The sequence below is a fragment of the Helianthus annuus genome, chromosome 1, assembly GCF_002127325.2.
Source record: "Helianthus annuus cultivar XRQ/B chromosome 1, HanXRQr2.0-SUNRISE, whole genome shotgun sequence".
NCBI classification, from domain to species: Eukaryota; Viridiplantae; Streptophyta; class Magnoliopsida; order Asterales; family Asteraceae; genus Helianthus; species Helianthus annuus.
This window is the reverse complement of record NC_035433.2, coordinates 115,374,629-115,395,416: the sequence shown is the minus strand read 5'-3', so window position 1 is coordinate 115,395,416 and position 20,788 is coordinate 115,374,629. Positions and strand designations below refer to the sequence as shown.

General features: G+C 39.6%; 1 protein-coding gene across 5 annotated transcripts in view; it reads right to left on the bottom strand.

The window, feature by feature from the left end:
- Positions 1–20,788, bottom strand: part of LOC110873175 (disease resistance protein RPV1) — a 31,516-nt gene that overhangs the window by 1,984 nt on the left and 8,744 nt on the right. For 3 of the 5 annotated variants that reach the window (XM_022122104.2, XM_022122112.2, XM_022122120.2), the window contains exons 2-10: positions 7,811–8,948; positions 7,375–7,698; positions 6,208–7,065; positions 5,531–6,128; positions 5,356–5,414; positions 5,004–5,264; positions 4,792–4,932; positions 4,496–4,606; positions 4,278–4,400 (exon numbers count right to left, since the gene is read on the bottom strand). In XM_022122104.2, coding sequence (XP_021977796.1) covers positions 4,314–4,400; positions 4,496–4,606; positions 4,792–4,932; positions 5,004–5,264; positions 5,356–5,414; positions 5,531–6,128; positions 6,208–7,065; positions 7,375–7,698; positions 7,811–8,948 — 3,577 coding nt within the window. In that variant the 3' untranslated portion in view covers positions 4,278–4,313. The remainder of the gene's footprint in view (positions 1–4,277; positions 4,401–4,495; positions 4,607–4,791; positions 4,933–5,003; positions 5,265–5,355; positions 5,415–5,530; positions 6,129–6,207; positions 7,066–7,374; positions 7,699–7,810; positions 8,949–20,788) is intronic. The other 2 variants (XM_035990781.1, XM_035990780.1) reach the window with 2 other exon arrangements.

The following is a 20,788-nucleotide window of genomic DNA, read 5'->3' as shown; positions in this document are numbered from 1 at the left end:
CTTTTAGATAGCGCAAGATACGTTTGACAGCGGACCAGTGATTTTCGGTGGGAGAATGCATAAATTGGCATACTTTGTTAACCGCATAGGCAATGTCAGGTCTTGACAAGGTGGCATATTGAAGGCCACCAACGAGCTGTCGATATTTTGCGGGGTTGTCAAATGGTGGGCTGTCTCCCAAGGCTAAGTTAGCCGTTGTGGCGATAGGAGACGAAACAGGTTTGGCATCGGATAGGCCTGCTTTCTGTAACAGCTCAGAGATGTATTTCTGTTGTGACAGTACAATGTCCGTGCCTTTGGAGGCAACCTCAATACCCAAGAAATAAGATAGACGACCCATGTCTTGTACGGGAAAAACGCGGCTCAGGTGATGAATGACAGAGTCAATAGCCTGTGGATCATTACCTGTCAAAATTATATCATCAACATAGACAGGCATGTAGAGTAGTGTGCGCCCTGATGAGAGAATAAATAAGGAAGGGTCGGTCTTAGAACCATGAAACCCAAGCTTGTTGAGTGTTGTAGATAACTGATGAAACCACGCCCGGGGTGCTTGTTTTAACCCGTAGAGGGATTTGTGTAGAAGACAAACATGGTCCGGTTTAGTCGGGTCAAGGAAACCTGGGGGTTGCTGTAGGTAAACGGTCTCCTTGAGGTCACCATGCAAGAAGGCATTTTCTATGTCAAGCTGTCGTAGTGGCCACTGTTGTGTGACAGCGATAGATAACACAAGGCGAATTGTTGTCGCCTTAACGACTGGACTGAATGTGTCATCATAGTCAATACCGGACTGTTGTCTAAAACCCCGTGCACACAACCGTGCTTTGTATCGTTGTATTGCCCCTGTGGGATCACGTTTGATCTTATAAACCCATTTGCAATCGACAACATTGGAACCAGGAACACGAGGAACCAGAGACCACGTACCATTTTTCAACAGGGCCGAGTACTCAGTTTGCATGGCAGCCCGCCAGTGTGCGATGTCGTTGGCAACGGTAAAGGATGCTGGGACAGTGTTTGGGTCATGGGCGGTTGTGTGAAAAGAGGCTGGATTGAATGGGGTTGTAGGTTTGGGGTTGGGTCGTAGGTTAGGTGGGCGTTGTCTGGGGCTTGTGTTTGGGCCGGCTGGTTGGTATGAGAACTGGCAGTAGGTTGTGGGGCTGTTGATGGCTGATCAGGAATAGTTGTGGTGGTGTTGGAGGGTTTCGGGCGGCGTTGATAGGTTTGGAAGATGGGAGGTGGTGGTGGTGGGGGTGGTGTAGGTATAGGTGTAGAAGGTGTAGGGTTAGGAGAGGATGGTGTGGCATGTGGGTCATCAGGTGGGGAAGATTCATCCGGTGTGTAAGGATCCGGATAGGTAGAGATGTAGGGTTCGGGTTCGGTTGGGGTGGTTGTAGGACGAGTAGGTCGACCGAATGGGAAGCACAGTTCGTTGAACCGAACATGGCGTGCGATATAAAGACGGTCGGTTTGAGTGTCAAGGCAGCGGTAACCGTGGTGGTCCGGGCTGTAGCCTAAGAAGACACACGGTGTGGAACGGAACTCGATTTTGTGTTTGTTGTAGGGACGAAGATGAGGAAAACATTGAGAGCCGAAAACTCGTAGGAATGAGTAATCGGGTGAACGTTTGAAGAGGTGTTGGAAGGGTGAAACGGAGGAGTTGTTTCGGGAGGGCATGCGATTGATGAGGTAAACCGCGGTGTCAAAAGCATAGTTCCAGAATCTGTATGGAACATGAGAATGGGCTAGGAGTGTGAGGCCCGTTTCCACAACATGGCGATGGCGCCGTTCCACGGTGCCGTTTTGTTCGCTCGTGTGTGGGCATGAGAGGCGGTGAATGACCCCTAGGGAACGAAAAAGATTGGAGAGGTTTCGGAATTCGCCACCCCAATCTGTTTGAACTTGTTTGAGTTTTGTACCAAATTGGCGTTCGGCCATAACAATAAATTGTTTAAGTATCGTAAAAACATCTGATTTCAATTTGAATGGGAAGAACCACATGAATTTGGAGTAATGGTCAACACATAAAAGAAAATAATTGTGACCCTCAACAGATGTCACAGCAGAGGGGCCCCACACATCACAAAATACAAGATCTAACACATGAGAACTTTTAAAATTACTGTTCAATAAATGTTGTTTGGAAGATTTGCCAATAGAACAAGAGTCACAAAACGAAGAGGAACAATTGTCATTTAAAGGTAAATGAAAAGTAGATAACATTGACTTCAAAAGTTGTGGATGAGGGTGTCCCAATCTTTGATGCCAAATGTTGGAGGAGGCCCGAACTGCAGAAAACGCGACTTTAGGGATTGTTTGAAAGCGAGGAATGTTGAAGGAGTAGAGCCCATCAGTGCTTGGACCCGTGAGGAGGGTAGTATGTGTAGCCTCGTCCTTCACACAAAAGAAAGAAGCATGAAATTCAAAATAAACATGGTTATCATAACAAAATTTTTGAACAGATAGAAGATTTTGTTTAATTTGAGGGACATGAAGGATATTACGAAGGTGGAAGGTACGGTTGGGTGAGTGGAGGTTTTTGGAACCGATATGTAAAATGGGTAGACCCTTACCATTACCAACATGAAGGCTGTCACTTCCGTAGTATGTTTCGGAATTGTCGAACCCCGAGAGATCCGGTGCAACGTGGTGGCTGGAGCCTGTATCTGAGAGCCAAGTTGACGACTCTTGTGACCTGTAATCTGCATAATTGGCCGAAGGTTGTTGTCTTGGACGAATGGTTGTTGGATCACGATTCGGGCACAGAGATGGGATGTGTCCGATGCCGCACCTGTTACACGACCCATACACAGTGTTCTGATTAGTTGCCCAGCTAAACTGATTTTTGTTGCCTCCATTGTTGCGGTTAGTTTGCTGAGAGAAGCCTCCTCGTCCACGGTTGTTGTTGGACCTGTTGTTGCGGTTGTTGGATGAGCGATTGGTGTAGAAGGCTTGCGGCTGTGAGGGGATCTGTAATTGCAGCCCCAGTTGAGCCGCAAGCTGTTGAACCGCCTGTACAGCAGCATCAGAGGGTTGAACAGATTGCACACTGCCAGAGACAGGTGGTGGCTTGAGGGCTGCCGTGAAGGCCTGTGTTGGAGGGACGATATTGTCGTTCTTTTGATGCATGTAATCGTGGTCTGCAAAGAGGGCATGGAGTTCATTGAATGCTAATTGCTTTGTTAGGGCAGCAGTCTTAAGTCCGTTGTATTCTGGACGGAGACCGGAGATGATAAGCATTACAAGATCTTTTTCCTTCATCGGTTCCCCTATATTAGCAAGGGCGGTGGCATACTCTTGGGCCCTTGTTAAATAGGCAAAGGAGGATTCATCAGGCTTCATCTCGATACGCAATAACTGTGTCTTCAACGTATATTCTCTAGAGGAAGTATGGGGAGCAAAAGCTCGTTCCAGAGCGAGCCATAGTTCTCTCGAGGTGGTAGTACCTTGAGCATGTTGGATAGCGCCTTCGGAGACCGTGGATAGGATAAGCATCCGTACGTGAGCGTCGTTGGCCACCCATGCGAAGTATTCTGGGTTCGGCAGTCTTGTTTCTGCAGCCGATTCTTTTTCTTTTCCGGAGGTAGAGGAGGTCAGAATAGTAGCCTCCGGACATGGTATTGTGCCATCTACGTAACCGTACAACTCGTTGGTTACTAGGAATGGTTGCACCAGAATTTTCCAGTGACCGTAGTTGTCTGGATTTAGGAGAAAGCTGAACTTGTGAGAGTTGTGGATGGCCTTCTCCTTTGAATCGAAAGTTGTGATGGTGGCCATTGTTGCAGATTTGTGAGGGTGCGGCGGTTAGGGTTTATTGGCGGCAGCTAGGGTTTTTTTTTAGGGTAGGCTCTGATACCAAGATAAACTTGGTAATCAGTAATTGTATTACGTATTGAATTGTATAATTACATGGTATATATAAAGACTAGAATAATACATTCTAGACCCTATACAATTAGATACTAATTAAATATGAACTAATGTTTGTCTAATAAACTCCTATATCAATATATTTTCACTAAAAACAAATATTTTTTCTCTCTCCTTTTCAATATATATTACATTTTCTCTCTCATCCACTCACAACCACTTTCAATATATATTAAAGAAGTATAGGGGGTGAACAGTGTCCCCCCAAATATACAGATGAACAGTAACATTTTCTCTCTCCTCCACTCACAACCACTTTTTATACTTCTTATATTTTAAAAACCCCCCACACAGATTTGATGGTTTGGATGAGAATGCTCAAAGAAATATAAAAAAATACAACAAACCTGTTGCTGCATAAGAAGAATAGGCTGTTGTTGAATCTACTGCCCATGAAAACCAACATGGCTTCCTCCTGGACGCGGTCCATGCTGACCTGGAACAAGCTGATATCGGTGCCCAAAACCAAGCTATCCAAGTATTACCAAAAAACGGTAACAATTACTCCAAAGTAATTTTCAGTCTTTCTTAAATGTGTTATAGATAATAATAGAATTGAGATTACCTGGGGAGGAATGAAGGTAGGTTGAGCTTGACCTAAAGCGGGAAGGAACATTGGCACGCAACTAGCTCCAGCAGGTGCTGCTCGAGTTGGACCCATTTGTGAACATTGTGCCTACATATATAAAATATTGAAATCAATCTTTTTGTTGGGTTAATCGAGTTGTTCACGGGTCACCCAAGACAGCAGGTAATTAATGGTTCAGCAGAAGAACAGGACTAGGTTAACAATATTTACAGGTCACACATATATCTAGAACATAATAATATAATAAAGAAACTAAGATCAAAAGGGCTTACAGTCCTTTGCTCTGTTGGAGAAGCATTTGTAAGTGCAAAGATTCCACCAGCATTCTCAACATCATATTGAACAGAACCCATTGACACATTACCAGTGTCACTACCAGGCGGGTGAGGATACATTAGTCCATATGGCTCCATCTGTTATTCTCAAAAATTAGTTATTCATTTTAACCTTCAAGAAAACAGAGACAGAGAAGAGTACAACAAACCTGTTGTTGCATAAGAGAAAGAGGTTGTTGGTGATTCAGTGGCCCAGAAACACCAGCACGGCTTCCACCTGGGCGCGGTTCCTGCTGACATGTTGGAACCATTGGCATGTAAAAGTTCGCCATTGGACCTCCATCTGAGGTCATACCTGGAACAAGAGCTTGACCATCAAACGTTTGTTGACCTAAACCTTGTGGGAACATAGGCATGCAAGGAGCTTCAGCAGGTGGCATTGCTGTTGGACGCTTTTGTGAACACTGTGCCTACATGGATAAAATATAAAAATCCAATCTTTTTTGCATTGTGAGGTTTTCAATCATGTGATGAGAGAAGGGTTTAGGTGTTTAAATGAACCTGAGACCCAACTATTTCAGACTTTTTTGTGGAAAAAGCTTTAAACATCACTTCCTTTTCTGAAAGAAAAAAAAAAAGATAAAATTCTTTTACGTTATTTATTTTAGCTATGATCTTACAAAACATAGTAATACACAAGACTTAGCTAAATTTTATACAGAGAGAGCACATTTACCCTTATGGCTGCCTTCTTCACCAATGAAAGGATCATATTCGTCAGTGGAATCCCGCGTAAAAGCCTTGTTACATAGGTAGTATTCACCTGTTGTAAGTTGAAAAGCAGAGAGGTCTCCACCAATGATGTGATTCCATGACTTGTAATAACTCAACACATCTTCTTCCATACTACCATCATTATACACAACATCAACCCCACACTCTGTTTTATAATCAATTATGTAGTAGCTATCTTCTTCCTCTTCCTCTTCCATATAACACTCTATTATAATGTTATCACCAGCTTTCATCTCATTTGGCCCAAACATCCAATGGCTTAACCAACTAATGTAGTCCTTTCCACCTAACCAGATGTTTTCACAATAAGGATTATAAATCCAGGTTTGCTTTTTTGTAATATTACTAATTTTGATCGTTGGCACGGGAAAACTTAATGATAGAGGCCAATTCACACAACAGAAATTCAATCCTTGGAGCTTCTTAGGAGATGATGGGATGATAAATGATATTGATGGGCCCCGACTTCTACACCTAATCCACTCCGGCATCCCTTTCCCCCCATAAAAGGTGCTGAATATTCCAAATTCATAACACATCTGCCAAATAAATACAACATTAATCACCTTTCATAAACACATGTGCACAAATAACAAGAGACAATTAATTAGAGGATACCTGGAGGTCACGAAATTCCAGGTGTCCTTTAATCAAGTCTGACCTTTTCCAGCCCAAACTATGTAATAACTTTTCCTCAACATCTGCCATTGGTTCAATTTTGATTATGCCTTCAAATTCAATCGACGAATGCGATGCCAATAAAGGAATTCCTCTTAATTTGAGTGGAGGAAGTTCTGGATCAAATTTAATTTTCCTAGTCGCACATCCAATATATGTGAGCATGGAGAATACTCTTAGGGTACATGGAAGATGCTCAACTGATATCACATCATAGCAGTTGTCAATACTAAGTTTCTGAATCCTTGGAAGGGTTCCCACACAAATGGGCAGCGACACAATTGGATTTTCATTTAAACATAATTCCTCTAACATGACTAGACAACTCAAGTCCATGGGAAATGATTCGTTTGACAAATTATTATTTTCAAGTGACAAAATTCTCAACGAGTTTGGTAAAAAAGTCATAAAGAACTTGAAATCACTTGGTATAGCCTCCCTTACAATGGCTGATGAAGAGGTTTGTGAGCTTATGCTAAGATCTGATGAATCCATAATGGCAGATTCAGATAAATTACAACCATTTAGCAATAGTGTTTGAAGCTTTTGTAACTTGCCTAGGGATATTGGAAGCTTTTTAATCTTGTGGCAGTAACTCAGATCAATGTGGACAAGTTCAACACATTGCTCAATTGATTCACACACCTCCATCAAACTTATGCACCTTTTAACTGTTAACTTCTCAAGTGCAGGTAGTTCAAAAAAACCACCAACACTATGAAGCTGTTCACAGAAACTCAGATTTAGAATCTTCAATGATCCAAGCAACGGTTCGTCGTTTGAGCATGATCCAACCAACTGATGAAACATAGATAAGTTAAAATAAGTAGAACATGCATTTACTCAATATGAAAGAATAATAAGAGTCATCTTATGTGGCGATTCTAGTGTCATCAGTCATGTTAAATGATTGAAATTTAAGCGAGACCATAGGATCCTAGTGTATGTGTTTGGTTTTATACCTAAGACCTGAGCGTGAATCTGTATCATCTGATTGTGATTACGTTTAAGCCTAGGCAATTTTTGGGTTAAAATTCTACATTGTAATTACGTGTAAGCGGATTATTGATTATTCAGAATCTCATATACAAGTATCTAAAATCTTACCTTTTGCTTCTCCGCAGGTGGTTGTGGGTCACTGTATGACATGTCAAAAGATTCAATATTGCTGCGAGAGATGTCAAGAACAACCAAATTCTCCATTGGTAGGTCTAAATGAATAGACTTTGAAGGGAACCCGTGCATACACAACCATCTTAACTCCTCCGGAAAATTGGGGAAACACTCATTTAATTGCACATTATTTAGTTGTAGTAGCATTAGATTATTCATCTGACTTAATGACTCGGTTTTCAGCTCAAATGATCCACGCAACTTCTTTTTGTCAAGCATCCTCATGTCAAGGGCAAGGCCTAGAATATTTTGGGTTCCCTACGATGAAAAGGAATACAAACAAAATAATATATAAAGGTTATATACATGTATATAGACAATAATAATACTTAGAACATGCATTACTACTAAAATATAAATGGCCTCTTACTTTTTTACATTTCAACACATCGAATGACTCCTCGTGACACCATAATCGACTCCTCTCCCATGGCTTGTTAAGTGATTCTTGACGTACTAAATCTCTTCCCATCTCTTGAATCAATGAATGCATCGACAATTCATTATTCCTTCTGACACGAAGAAAGCATTTTTCCATGAGATTTGTAATCCCAGATGTCGTGTTTATATCACAGGCTTTTAATATTGTTACGGTAAGATCCCTATCTTCTCCCACAAAGAAACAAGCAATATGCTTAAACAGCTCCTTATCATTTTCGGATGACAAAGAGTCAAAGCTCAATTGTAATGCCTTTTTTACCTTTTCTATACCCAAAAGAGGTTCTTTCTTTAGCTCTTTTATGTGCTCTTCCCAATATGCTACATCTCGCTTATGTAGAGACCCACCCAGAACTTCTAGAGCCAATGGATGTCCATCACAATATTTCGCAAGCTCTATCGAGACATCTTTATAACCTTCTTTGGGGGTATGGCTCTGGAATGCATGAATGCATAAAAACGTTAGTGATTCATACTTATTTAAGCCATCAAGTAAGACCTGAGTATGCTTGGGATGAACTTGTGTCTTGAATAATTCACACCTTTCTGTTAAAGATGTATCCTTGGTTGTAATAATGATTTTGCTTCCTGGATGTAAACCTTTTTTTCCAAGTAAAGCGTTCAGCTGGTGAAGACTACCAATGTCATCAAACACTATAAACACCTTTTTACGAGATAACACATCCTCAATTTTAGAGGTGTACTCGTTGACAACATTAACATGTAAGTCGAGTTTTTTTGAAATGTCTCCGTGAAGTTGCTTTTGTAAATCAAGCAATCCATTATGGCGTTCTTCGCATCTTGTATTGATATCTTCGATAAAGCTGCTTTTCTGGAATTTACTAAAGTGTAACATGAAAACATACTTAGCCAAAGATGTTTTTCCAATCCCACTGATGCCTACAATTGTAAGAATGTCGACGTTGTGAGAAGATCCATCTGTCAACCACGAAGTAATGAGTTCAATGTCATGGTTCCTCCCCGTAAGGGATGGTAGAGTATTACTTAAGGGTCCACCTAATCTATGATGGATGTTGGTAACAACTTCTTCAATCAGTTTTGTCTCCTTCCTGAGAATTGATCATTAAATGAGAAATATGAAATAGCAATGTGAAGACTAGACAACCTGATAATGGAATATCGAAACCAAAAATGGCATATTCAGCTTAGCCTATCCTATCCTTTGCGTCTCTCTTTTAAATCAACTTGTATATGCTAGTCCCTCTGTTTTCAGTAATTATTTATGATACATGTCACGCAACACGTTAACAAACCTAGTTTGTTTTACATTATCATTTGTTCTATTCCGCCCCAATACGCGACGTAAACAAACCTATATATATATATTAGAAAAAGGTGATGAATAGTTATTTACGTTTTTTAAGTGTTTGCTTTTATTTTTTTAAATAATATATTAATAACAATGTATATTATTTTAAAAGGTTTATGAATAGTGACTGCTTCTAATTGATCCAAAGTAGGCGCGACTCCACTGGTAATCTGGTATAGTGGGCATGCAACTTGGTTTCCATCCTTCGAGGTTAGAATCTTGGGCAATGGAGGTTTTATTCGGGTATTCTTTTACTCGTTTTTCTTATTCTTTTTTTTTTTTCATTTCCCTTTTATCCCGCTTTTCAATTTGTTTTAACGTTTTGTTTTAACTAGCACAAATGTACATGCTATAAAAGTCATGTCACATCTTTTTAGTAATATAGTATATCATGTTTATTAAGATTGATTCTGATTATACTGTTGCAATATGCTTACTTTGATCCATGTTTCGACAAAACTTCTATTCGAACGAGTCAAATACAGTTGACTTTTTTAGTTTTCTACAGTGAGGAACTAAACCAACATTGTTCGAATAAATTCAGGACGGAACATGTATAACATTTGTTTATCTTTTTTTATGTAATCTATTATTTTTCGGTTTTCTTTGGTAGTACAATATAGTGTTTTACAAAACTTAGAATATACCATTGCGATTCGATAAAAGATATAGATTTTCTTGTTCTTTATTGACACGAACCGAACCAAACAGGTCCCGACAAGCAATACGGTATCAGTACTATACTCAGCATTATGGTTTTCTCTATGTGGAGGTATATAATTCGTTGAATATAGAGTTGTATCTACAATATAATACTTTTTGGTATTGTAATTTGTATCGAGTGTTGTTAGTGTATCGATATCGTGGCGAACTAAACCAATACCGACTAAACAACACCGGAACCGATATCGTTTTTATGTTATTTGATAGATGTAAAACATGTATTATAATTGTTATAATGAGTGTCAGTATTTGATCGCCGGGCCTGGACAACCCCCATATTAAGGAAAATAATATTTGATTCTCATGATTGTTGTTTCTGTTTATATGCTAGAGTTATTTTTAGATAGCATTTTATTATTATTTTTCTCCACATATTTAGCCTTCACCAAAGCCTTAGTATTTTCCTTTCCATTCATGTATTGTATCAAGATCTGTACTGGCTATTTAAAGCCATTGTATTCGATGTGTTCAATATGCCTTTTGATAATACAATCAAGCATTTATATGGTATTAAGAGCATTGCACTCTAATGAGTCTTGATCCTGTCCGTTTCTTTTTTCCGGTCACCACCAATTCTGATCATCACCATGGCCCCACAAACTGTTGTTCAACTCAATGCCTCTACCAATTTCAACATCACCCTCACCACCCGAAACTTCTCAATCTGGCGCAAACACGTTCAATCAGCACTCATCGGTATTGACCTGGTCCACTTCATTAAAGGAACCAAAACGGCACCCGCTGAATTCCTTGATGCGGAACGAACTAAACCTAATCTCGATTACTATCTCTGGTATTGGCAAGACCAGGTGATTTTAGTTGCTCTTCTTGGCAGCTGCTCACCCGCAATTCAACCGTTAATCGCATCGGCTGAAACGTCCCGACAGGCTTGGGATCGGCTCGTAACGAGCTACGCAAACTCATCTCGTTCTAGAATTATACCGTTGAAATCGAAACTTGCTTCCAATCCAAGAGAAAACCATCTCGTTGCTGGCAGGGCCGGCCCTTAGAATTCGTGTACCCTGTTCGAGCTCGAGAAAATGTGCCCTTAGTCCTTAACGAAATTAGGTATTGGGCTCACTAAAGGTCTAAACCTAATGCCAAAGGGGTCAATAACTAATCTAAACCATAAGATTAGTTACGTATGTGGGCCTATGTTGGTATCTGTATGAGTGTACCATATTAAAAAAATATTTTATATATACATATCGAGTTTTTTTCATAAAAAAAGTGCCCTCAAAATATCGGGCCCTGGCCGGTGGTCCTCCCCGCCCACCCCCAAGGCCGGCCTTGGTTGCTGGGTATCTCCGTGAGATGAAATTGATTGCCGATGACCTCGCTCTAGTTCAAAGTCCAGTGAAAGATAAAGATTTCATGATACATATACTTTGTCAGTTGGGTTAGGATTTCAAACCCATTGCTACTTCTTTACGCCTACTGGGATCCCAAATTACTTTTCATGAATTGTTTGAAAAGCTTGTGGATTATGAAAGAGAACTCACTGTTACAGCCATCTCACCATAACCAATTATGGCCACAGCCAATTATACTCAAAGACAAGCTAGAATCGGACGTCGTGGAAACTATGGCAATGTCAACACCAAATCTCGCAATCAGTGGTCCAATGGTTCAAATAATGGTAATCGTGAAAACCGTAACAATATTTATTGTCAATATTGCAACTTTGCAGGACATGAAGCCAAAGAATGTCGGAAACTTGCCCGATTCCTTTAGAGAAAATCAAGTAACCACCGGAGGTTCAATAACCAATAAAAAAATACACCAACTGCTAATGTCACCACCTCGCCTCTCATGTTTGATACTGGAGCATCCCATCATGTTGATCCCGATTGTGCGTCTTTCCACTCCGTATCCGAATATGGTAGCCCGGATGAAATCATCCTTGGCAATGGGAACACTCTCTCTATTACACACATTGGTCAACAATATATTAAAACGTCCAATGGTTCCCTTTCTTTAAAGTACGTTTTATGTGTTCCACATTTTAAAAACAAATTAATTTCCGTTGCAAAATTATGTAAAACTAATCAAGTTTCTGTGGAATTCTTTCCCACACATTTCTTTGTCAAGGATCTTCGCACGGGGGCACGTCTAATGCGAGGAGAGGATTACCTTGATGTCTACTATGCAAATCCTCCATCGTCACCGCAAATAAATGTGGTTTCAACCATAACGCCTCTCGATTGGCATCACAAACTTGGGCACCCTTTCAATCGGATTCTCAAGAAAATAACCAAGTGTTTAGGTTTACAACTTAATTTTCCGAATTTTCATTGTAATTCATGTTCAACCAATAAAAGTCACAAAGATTCATTTGGCATAAACTCATTTACACTACTACAAAACCCTTACAATTGATTTATTTGGATGTTTGGGGACTAGTTGAACAGTCTATTGACGGCTTCAGTTATTATGTGATTTTATTTGACTTTCATACCGAATACATTTGGCTATATCCCATAAAACACAAATCTGACGTGTCTATCCTGTTTCCTCAATTTAAATTGCTTGTAGAAAAGTTTTTCCAAACACCAATAATTTCTCTTTTAAGTGACAACGGTGGAAAATATATTGGTTTAATTCCTTATCTACAAGCTCAAGGTAATTCTCACTTCACTACACCTCCACATACTCCTGAACAAAATGGCGTGGCCGAACACCGTCATCGTCACATTGTGGAAACCGGCTTAGTTCTTCTCCACTTTGCTAAATTACCTCTCTCATTTTGGACACATGCTTTTCAAACCGCGGTGTATCTCATTAATCGTCTCCCTACACCAATCTTAAATTTTCAAAGTCCATATTCCATCCTCTACAAGAAAGCTCCATTATACACCAAATTAAAACCGTTTGGATGCCTTTGCTATCCATGGCTTCGCTCGTATGCAAAATTCAAACTTCATACATGTAACAACCCACAAAACATCCTAAAACTCTTCGTAAGTGAAAACCCGAACCCGTATAACCTTATTTTTTATAAAAAAATCAAATAAAATAAATTTCCCTACATGTCGCGGGCCGCGACAAGCTTATATGAGTGGGTCGTGGGGCGCGACAAACCCCATGTTGACCAGATACGTTGATTGACACATGTTGTTCATGTGTCAAGGCTACAAGTTGACAAGGCAGCCCTAGCCGTAGCTAGAGTGCCCCTCGCAGGGCGCGACAGACAGCCCTAGGCCAGCCGCGGGGCGCGAGAAACCTGTGAAAATGCTATAAATTGAGCTTCAATTCGACAGTTCAATTCGCTCGAATTCCTTTTTGTTTCACTAACATCATGCACAAATAATATACCCCAAATATACCCGAAGTACCAGAACTCTGCTACGATATCAGGGTAATAACTCGATCACTGCTACGGTACTATATCCTATCGATTAAAACCGATCCAATGGATGTTTATGTGCTGCAAATATTTGGCTATACTTTATCATTCGTTGTGAGGGTTTCGATATCGTGATTATCGTAAATGTTGTATTAAGTTAATAACCTAGTTCGTTTGCATTGTATATTTAATTAGGTTTATCAGCTTAACCAATAGGCAAGCTTTGATAGTCTAAAACTGCAATGTGAGTCATTCTCTTTTTTTATCAAATTGTTCTCAAAACCCTACTTGTTTTCAAATTTGTAATTACAGTGATTAAGTCTTTCTAATCTACAATTACTGCCGGTATGTGGGGTTTTGTATACACTACTTCATAAGCTTCACCATTGGACAACAGGTTAGCCAATGTGTGATTTGACCATAGTCACAGATCCAGTCGAGTGACAAATACCGATTTGGGGTAATTGGTTGATATAAACATTGTAATAGCTCTTAATACTGTATATTATAACAATGTGTCTTTTGTACAAATTGAATGCACTCGCCACTATTTTTCACTGACCAAATTGTGACACCTGTGTCACTCCAACCATCAAACGAATGCCAAACCAATAAAATGTTTTATTTCATACTTGGGATTTGTATAATTATGTGTATGTTTTGCACATATCAATTCTAGTTCAATTTCAAACTCTACAACACTTTCTGGGGAATTATACGCAAACTAGTGCGTAAACGTACTCAGTTTAGTGCGACAAATACTCCGGAAGACCATCATACACTTAACATACCTTAAATAACCTTTACATAACTTAGAAATAAGTTTCGAAGGCTTTGGTATGGCAAAAACAAGTTAATTCGCTTACAGGGACTAAACTTGACAAACTACGAAAGTATGCCAATTTGAACTGTAACAAACATTCCGGAACATGTCCATAAGTTAAACATACCATAAATATCCTTTACATAGCTTAGAAATAGGCTTTGAGGTGTTTGGTATGCTAAAACAAACTTTTGGATCATTCAGGGACTAAAAGTGTCAAAAAGTGCACAAGTTTGCACTTTCGCGCATAACTTACGTTCTGAATACATCCGGACATCCAAAAATTTATGTAAGCATCCTTATATTATGCCTTAGTGTTTGGCATGAGAAAAATCCATTCGTCGCGTCATTTGGATCGTTTTTCGCGCTTATGCGCATTCCGTCGTCGTAATTAAGCGAACATCGCGTTCGTACGACCAAACGAACCAACATCCGGAACATTTTTGAGCATGTTTCATGTCCACAATGTTTAGGCATCATTTTAGGGCCTTAAAGTTGGCTTTACGGGCCTTAGAAGTGTCGGAAATGGCTTAAATACGCAACAGGGACCAAAACTGCCAATTTTGAAAGTATGTGCAGATCAGAAGCTTCAGGCGGCCCGCGTGAGTTTTGCCTAAATGTTGAGGCGGGCCGCGTCAGACTGTCAGACCAGATTCAATGTTTCTAATCAATGCAGTTGGCCTTTCGTTCGATCAAGGGGCAATGCCCTTTCACCCAATCAAAGGCCAAATGCCATTTTCAGTAACCACCACATTTTTGACAAGTGTACGCACGAGATCGCGGCACGATATTCGATAAACGATCCTAACAGTTCCACTTTTCCTATAAATACCCCCCCCCCTTTCTGTAAAAATCACAAGAATCAGATCTAAAAGCTCTAAGTTGAAGTATTGCTTCATACCTGAGTTTCTCTGATCTAGATTAGCATTCGGGGACCCTCCGTAAGTATTCTTTCGTTGTTTTATCGCTTTTCGAGTCCGAAAGTCAACGTTTTGTTCACTTTCTGCATTGACCAGCTTATGGTCGATGCGAAGTTCATGGAACTTCATAACGTGAGCGTGATCACGATGGTTATAGTCCGTAGTGACTATACCTACTGGTCACCACGTTATCTAGGCTCAGTGACGAGTCGTAGTTTCGGCCAAAATGCGCATTCTTGCGTATTTTGTAACCAAACTACTCGTGAGCATCAAAGCCGTTTGTTTTGATGCCAAACCTGTTTTCTAAACTTAGTTAAGCATGTTCTAACATGCTTAGCTCGTCACTTTTAGTTTAGTGCTTATATAGGGTCGTAAGGTAAGCGATCTAAACCATCGCTTATACTTTCGAACCCGACCCATTCAGTCGATCATTAGGATCTGACCAAACACATTAGGTGACCATAGCTATAACCTCCCGAGGTTATACCTTGTGGTCACGATGTTAGGCGTTCCAGACGCGTTCTACGCGAACGACGCGTAAGGTAGCATAAGCTACCTAAACGGGTCGTGATGGACCGTAAGCACTTAGGTTAAGTTTCATTTTAGTATGTAGGCTTTGTTAAACCATATTACACGAGTCTCCATACTCGTTTGGTTTACGAACCCGCGTACTATCCGATCCTTCCATTTTGGTCCGGTATATTAACATAGCTACCTATTAGGTGCCGTTTGATATCCCGTGATCTTTAGCTTTATCTGGTTATTATACAAGAACTCCAAAGCAATCTCAGGTGAGTACATTGAACCCCTCTTTACTGTTTTCCAAACTGTTTTGGGGTGAAGCATGTGTACCTATCTGTTATTTTCATGATTTCAAAGTATAATTGATTATACATGTTTGTATTTATCTTTTGACAAACTAAATGACTATCTATGGTTTAAACACTGATTTCTCAAAGATTACAAAAGTAATCGTTGGAATAGTACTTATTTTGTTCACCAGACCGATTGGTAGTATGATATAGCGCTATAGGACTAGACACCCCATTCCTGTTGTCATGGAATGTCTGAAACCAATTTATTTCTCCATCCAAATAGGGATTTCCTTTGTGGTATCCTTATAGTCTCAAAGGTGTAGTTTGATGCACTAGGTCTGAATGAATTCTTAAATCGCACCTTTAAAGTATATTTTGATATACTCCCAAAAAGTATAGTTTGATATACTCTCATGTGTGGTATTGTACAGAACCAACATAAGCATTTTATCAACAAACCAAAACATATTTTTAATATGTTATTTACAAATCCAAAGTATATTGTTAATATGCTGCTATAAGGTTATTCGATTAACCTTACATCATTTCACTTACCATACATAACTTTTGTTTATACATTACGTGGTTTACATTTAACTTGAGTTATACAATAACCTTGGACTATTGGTTTAAACATGAACATTCTATATTGGTGGTTTGGTTTGCGTAAGTGACTTAAGTAACGAGGCGTGTGTAATATGATACAAGCATGGTGGATACGCCGCTGGTACTTCCTATATATAAGTGTTTGTATGGTATTACATATCGTAGCGTTATTTGAATCATTTCAATTTGAGACATATGGCATTTTATACAAATAACACACTTTTCACGAGACATTGTTTTACAAACGACTTATCTTATACAAACACATTTTTACATGGTTATCCGTTTAACAATACAGTGTTCTCTTATTTATACATATCATCCAATCTTATCGTTTTTCAAATGATTTACAAGACAAAGCAAATTACAAGGTTCATGACTAACTGTTATTAAACGTTTTCTTTAAACTCAAGTCATGAATCCCATTTTCACAAAACCTATGTATCTCACAGGCATTTTTATGCTGACGTACCTATTTTTACACATGTTTCCGGTGTTGACTTGAGATGATTGTTGATACATGCTACATTTAGGATGGACTCGTGCCTTAGCAACTTTAAAACTTGGAAGATCATAGTAGTACTTATGTGATTGTAATAGAACTATGAGTTCATTTAATCAATGAAACAATATTTCAATTTCCATGTGTTATGAAACAATGATTCTGTTACAACACTCCCCGACGTTTCCGCCACGTTTTGTTGTTCCACGTGGTCGGGGTGTGACAGAAAAGTTGGTATCAGAGCTCATGGTTATAGGGAATTAGGTTATTAGTAATGCTTTGACCTAGTCTATAACCTTCCTAGGACCCTAACGCGAGTTTACTTACGTTTAGTCATTAAACAACACCGTCACCTATCCTTAGGCGACGACCGCAACAAGAACATAAATTTCAAAACCGCTTTGAAAACTAATCATCTGTTCTAGGATGATTGATTACTAGGTTTTGAACCCTCTGTTATAAGGTTTTGAACCCCTTTGAGTTTTCAAAACTCTCGTCAAAGTTGGTCTAAATAATGTGAACACGTGCAATCCGGAAGAGTGGATGCCTGTACCCTGAGTTTTCTGTCTAAGGCTAGAGTGTTCGTACAAATCCACATAATCGGACCAGTCACTCTTACCTGGGAACTCTTGGGGTGAGTGTCCACTTATAGGCGAGCATGTCTTCGCGATACATTATTTTTGGCCTATTTACTTTGATTAATCACCAAGGTCGTTTGTTGCTTTGTAGTAACAAACAAATGACCACTATCCTTGTTTTCATCAGATATGTTTCATCTCATTCTTTTCGTCTAATTCTCTCACTCGTTTCCTCTCATGTTTCCTCTTTTAGAATGCCTCCTCGACGCGACAATCAAATGGCGAATGCCAAACTGGCGGAAATTATCGCGCAGCAAATGGCTGCTGCCTTCCCAAATCTTTATGCTCAAATAACCTAAGCCATCAACAACAACAACAACAATGCTCCATGCAATTTCAAGATTTTTAACTCGGCTAAACCACTCAAGTTTAGTGGTTCTGAGGGAGCAACTGGGCTTCTTCAATGGTTCGAGAGCATTGAGAATACTTTCCGTCACGTTCAGTGTCCTGAAAATCGCAAGGTCGAGTTTTCTTCGAGTGTGTTTCAGAAGAGGGCTCTTACGTGGTGGAACGGGGTTATGAGAGACCGCGGTGCAGAGGTTGCATTAGCACAGACTTGGGCCGAGCTTAGGGCTCTTATGATGAAGGAATTCTGTCCTCGTCATGAGCTTAGGGCTCTAGAAAGGGAATTTGATGATTTAAAGCAAGACAGTGGGGAACATCGAGCCTATACTGATCGCTATGAGGAATTGAGCTTGTTATGCCCTACTATGGTTACGCCTCTGGATAAGGCGATTGAGAAATACATTGATGGGCTTCCTGACGTAGTTCAGGATATCGTTACTGGCAGCAACCCTACTACTGTCAGACAAGCCATTGAATTGGCTGCCACTCTGACTGAATCCCAAATCAGGAAGCGCAAGCTGTTTCGGAAGGGCGACTTAAGACCATCTGACAAGACTGCTCATGTGGAACCAAAGGAAGAAAGTGCTGAGGTGTCCAAGAAGAAAAAGCGCAAAGCCTCTCAAAGCTACGCTGTAACTGCTCAAGACAAATAAGTTGCACCAAACCAACCAGCACAACCTCGTAAAAGACAAAACTATGTTGGTACCGCACCTTTGTGCAACAAGTGCAACCGTCATCATCTAGAGCAAGAGCAGTGTCACAAATGTACCCACTGTGGACGGTTGGGACATTTGATCAATGTTTGTCGTTATGCAAATCAAGCTGCTGCAAACCCTGCTGCTGTTCAAGCACGGTTCCCTCCAGGGTCATGTTATAACTGTGGTGACCTTACCCACTACAGGAACAATTGCCCAAGGCTTGTTAACATACCTCCAGCGCGTGGACGAGTGTTCAACATCAATGAGGCAAATATGAACAATGATGCAGCAGGGAACAATTAGTGTTTTGTGTTTCCTTGGTTGTTATCTTTTGACACTTCAAGACAATTCCGTTGTTACATAAATAAAGATTTATTGTTTTTATTTCTGCAAAATTTATGCGTTTGTATGAATGCTTGATGAAACCTTATGATGTCAACCCAAAGACAAACTACTCGTATGGTTCTGTCATATTATGATCACTTGTGATCCCCCCAAGAACCTTAAACTCTCGTTTCTTTTAAGAATCAAAGTTAAACTCTTATTGAGAAACCCTCTATCTTTATAGATAGATCTTTATAAATCATTAAAGTGCCAAATGAAATCCATAGATTGGATTCTTAGTGTGCTTTAATATCCATACCTAAGGATAACAAAATAAAGAATCAAGTTAACTAATTTTGTGCTTATATGTTTTCTTACATGTTTTGTGGTTGTATGTGATCCATCCAAATCCTCATAGACTCTTTCATATCTCATACGAGAGATTCGTAATAGGATATCCAAAGATACTATCTTAAACCCTTAATGGATTTCAACATTGTAGTTAAGTCCCTCTGGTTATAAAGTATTATTCTACAATTGGACCTCTTGAATGGTCTGCTTAAACAGATTGATTTTGAAAATCTGATTAGAAATATCATGTGATGATATAACTAAAAATGATCCCTTAAGTGGTCTATTTAAAGAGATCGTGCGACGGTCTAGTTAAGAAGATCACGTGTTGATCTAGTTAAAAAGATCGTTCGTTGATCTAATTAAAAGGATCCTTTGGTGGTCTAGTCGAATCGCTTCATGTTTATTTAGGTAATTTTTCCTACACAATATGAAATGGACTGTGCGGACTGTGCAAGGAATTACGTAATTATGGAGGCCTACATAATTATGGAATTCAGTGCACAGGAGCCACAGGAAGCTTCATCTTGCGTTAAGACCTAGTGACAAGAATAATGATACGGGAGAAGTCTCGGACCTCGACCAATGTCATTTGTTCTCACGCTCCCCCAATTCTGATCTCAATCACACACCAAGTTTCCTATGATAAGTCTTCATAAGAAACATTCTTCTATTCGTAGTTCAAAATTCCATGTTTTATTATTACTAGGAATTCGCTTGAGGGTTAACAAATTTGCTAAGAGTCCTAACATGGCCCCGAGTTTTACTTAAGGGTTCAAGGGATCTATTAGAAGGTTAAACCGTCACAGCTGTCTTCACAAGTTTCCTCTAGAATTTAATTTCGGGACGAAATTTCCTAAAATAGGGGAGACTGTGACACCTGTGTCACTCCAACCATCAAACGAATGCCAAACCAATAAAATGTTTTATTTCATATTTGGGATTTGTATAAATATGTGTATGTTTTGCACATATCAATTCTTGTTTAATTTCAAACTCTACAACACTTTCTGGGGAATTATACGCAAACTAGTGCGTAAACGTACTCAGTTTAGTGCGACAAATACTCCGGAAGACCATCATACACTTAACATACCTTAAATAACCTTTACATAACTTAGAAATAAGTTTCGAAGGCTTTGGTATGGCAAAAACAAGTTAATTCGCTTACATGGACTAAAGTTGACAAACTGCGAAAGTATGCCAATTTGAACTGTAACAAACATTCCGGAACATGTCCATAAGTTAAACATACCATAAATATCCTTTACATAGCTTAGAAATAGGCTTTGAGGTGTTTGGTATGCTAAAACAAACTTTTGGATCATTCAGGGACTAAAAGTGTCAAAAACTGCACAAGTTTGCACTTTCGCGCATAACTTACGTTCTGAATACATCCGGACATCCAAAAATTTATGTAAGCATCCTTATATTATGCCTTAGTGTTTAGCATGAGAAAATCCATTCGTCGCGTCATTTGGATCGTTTT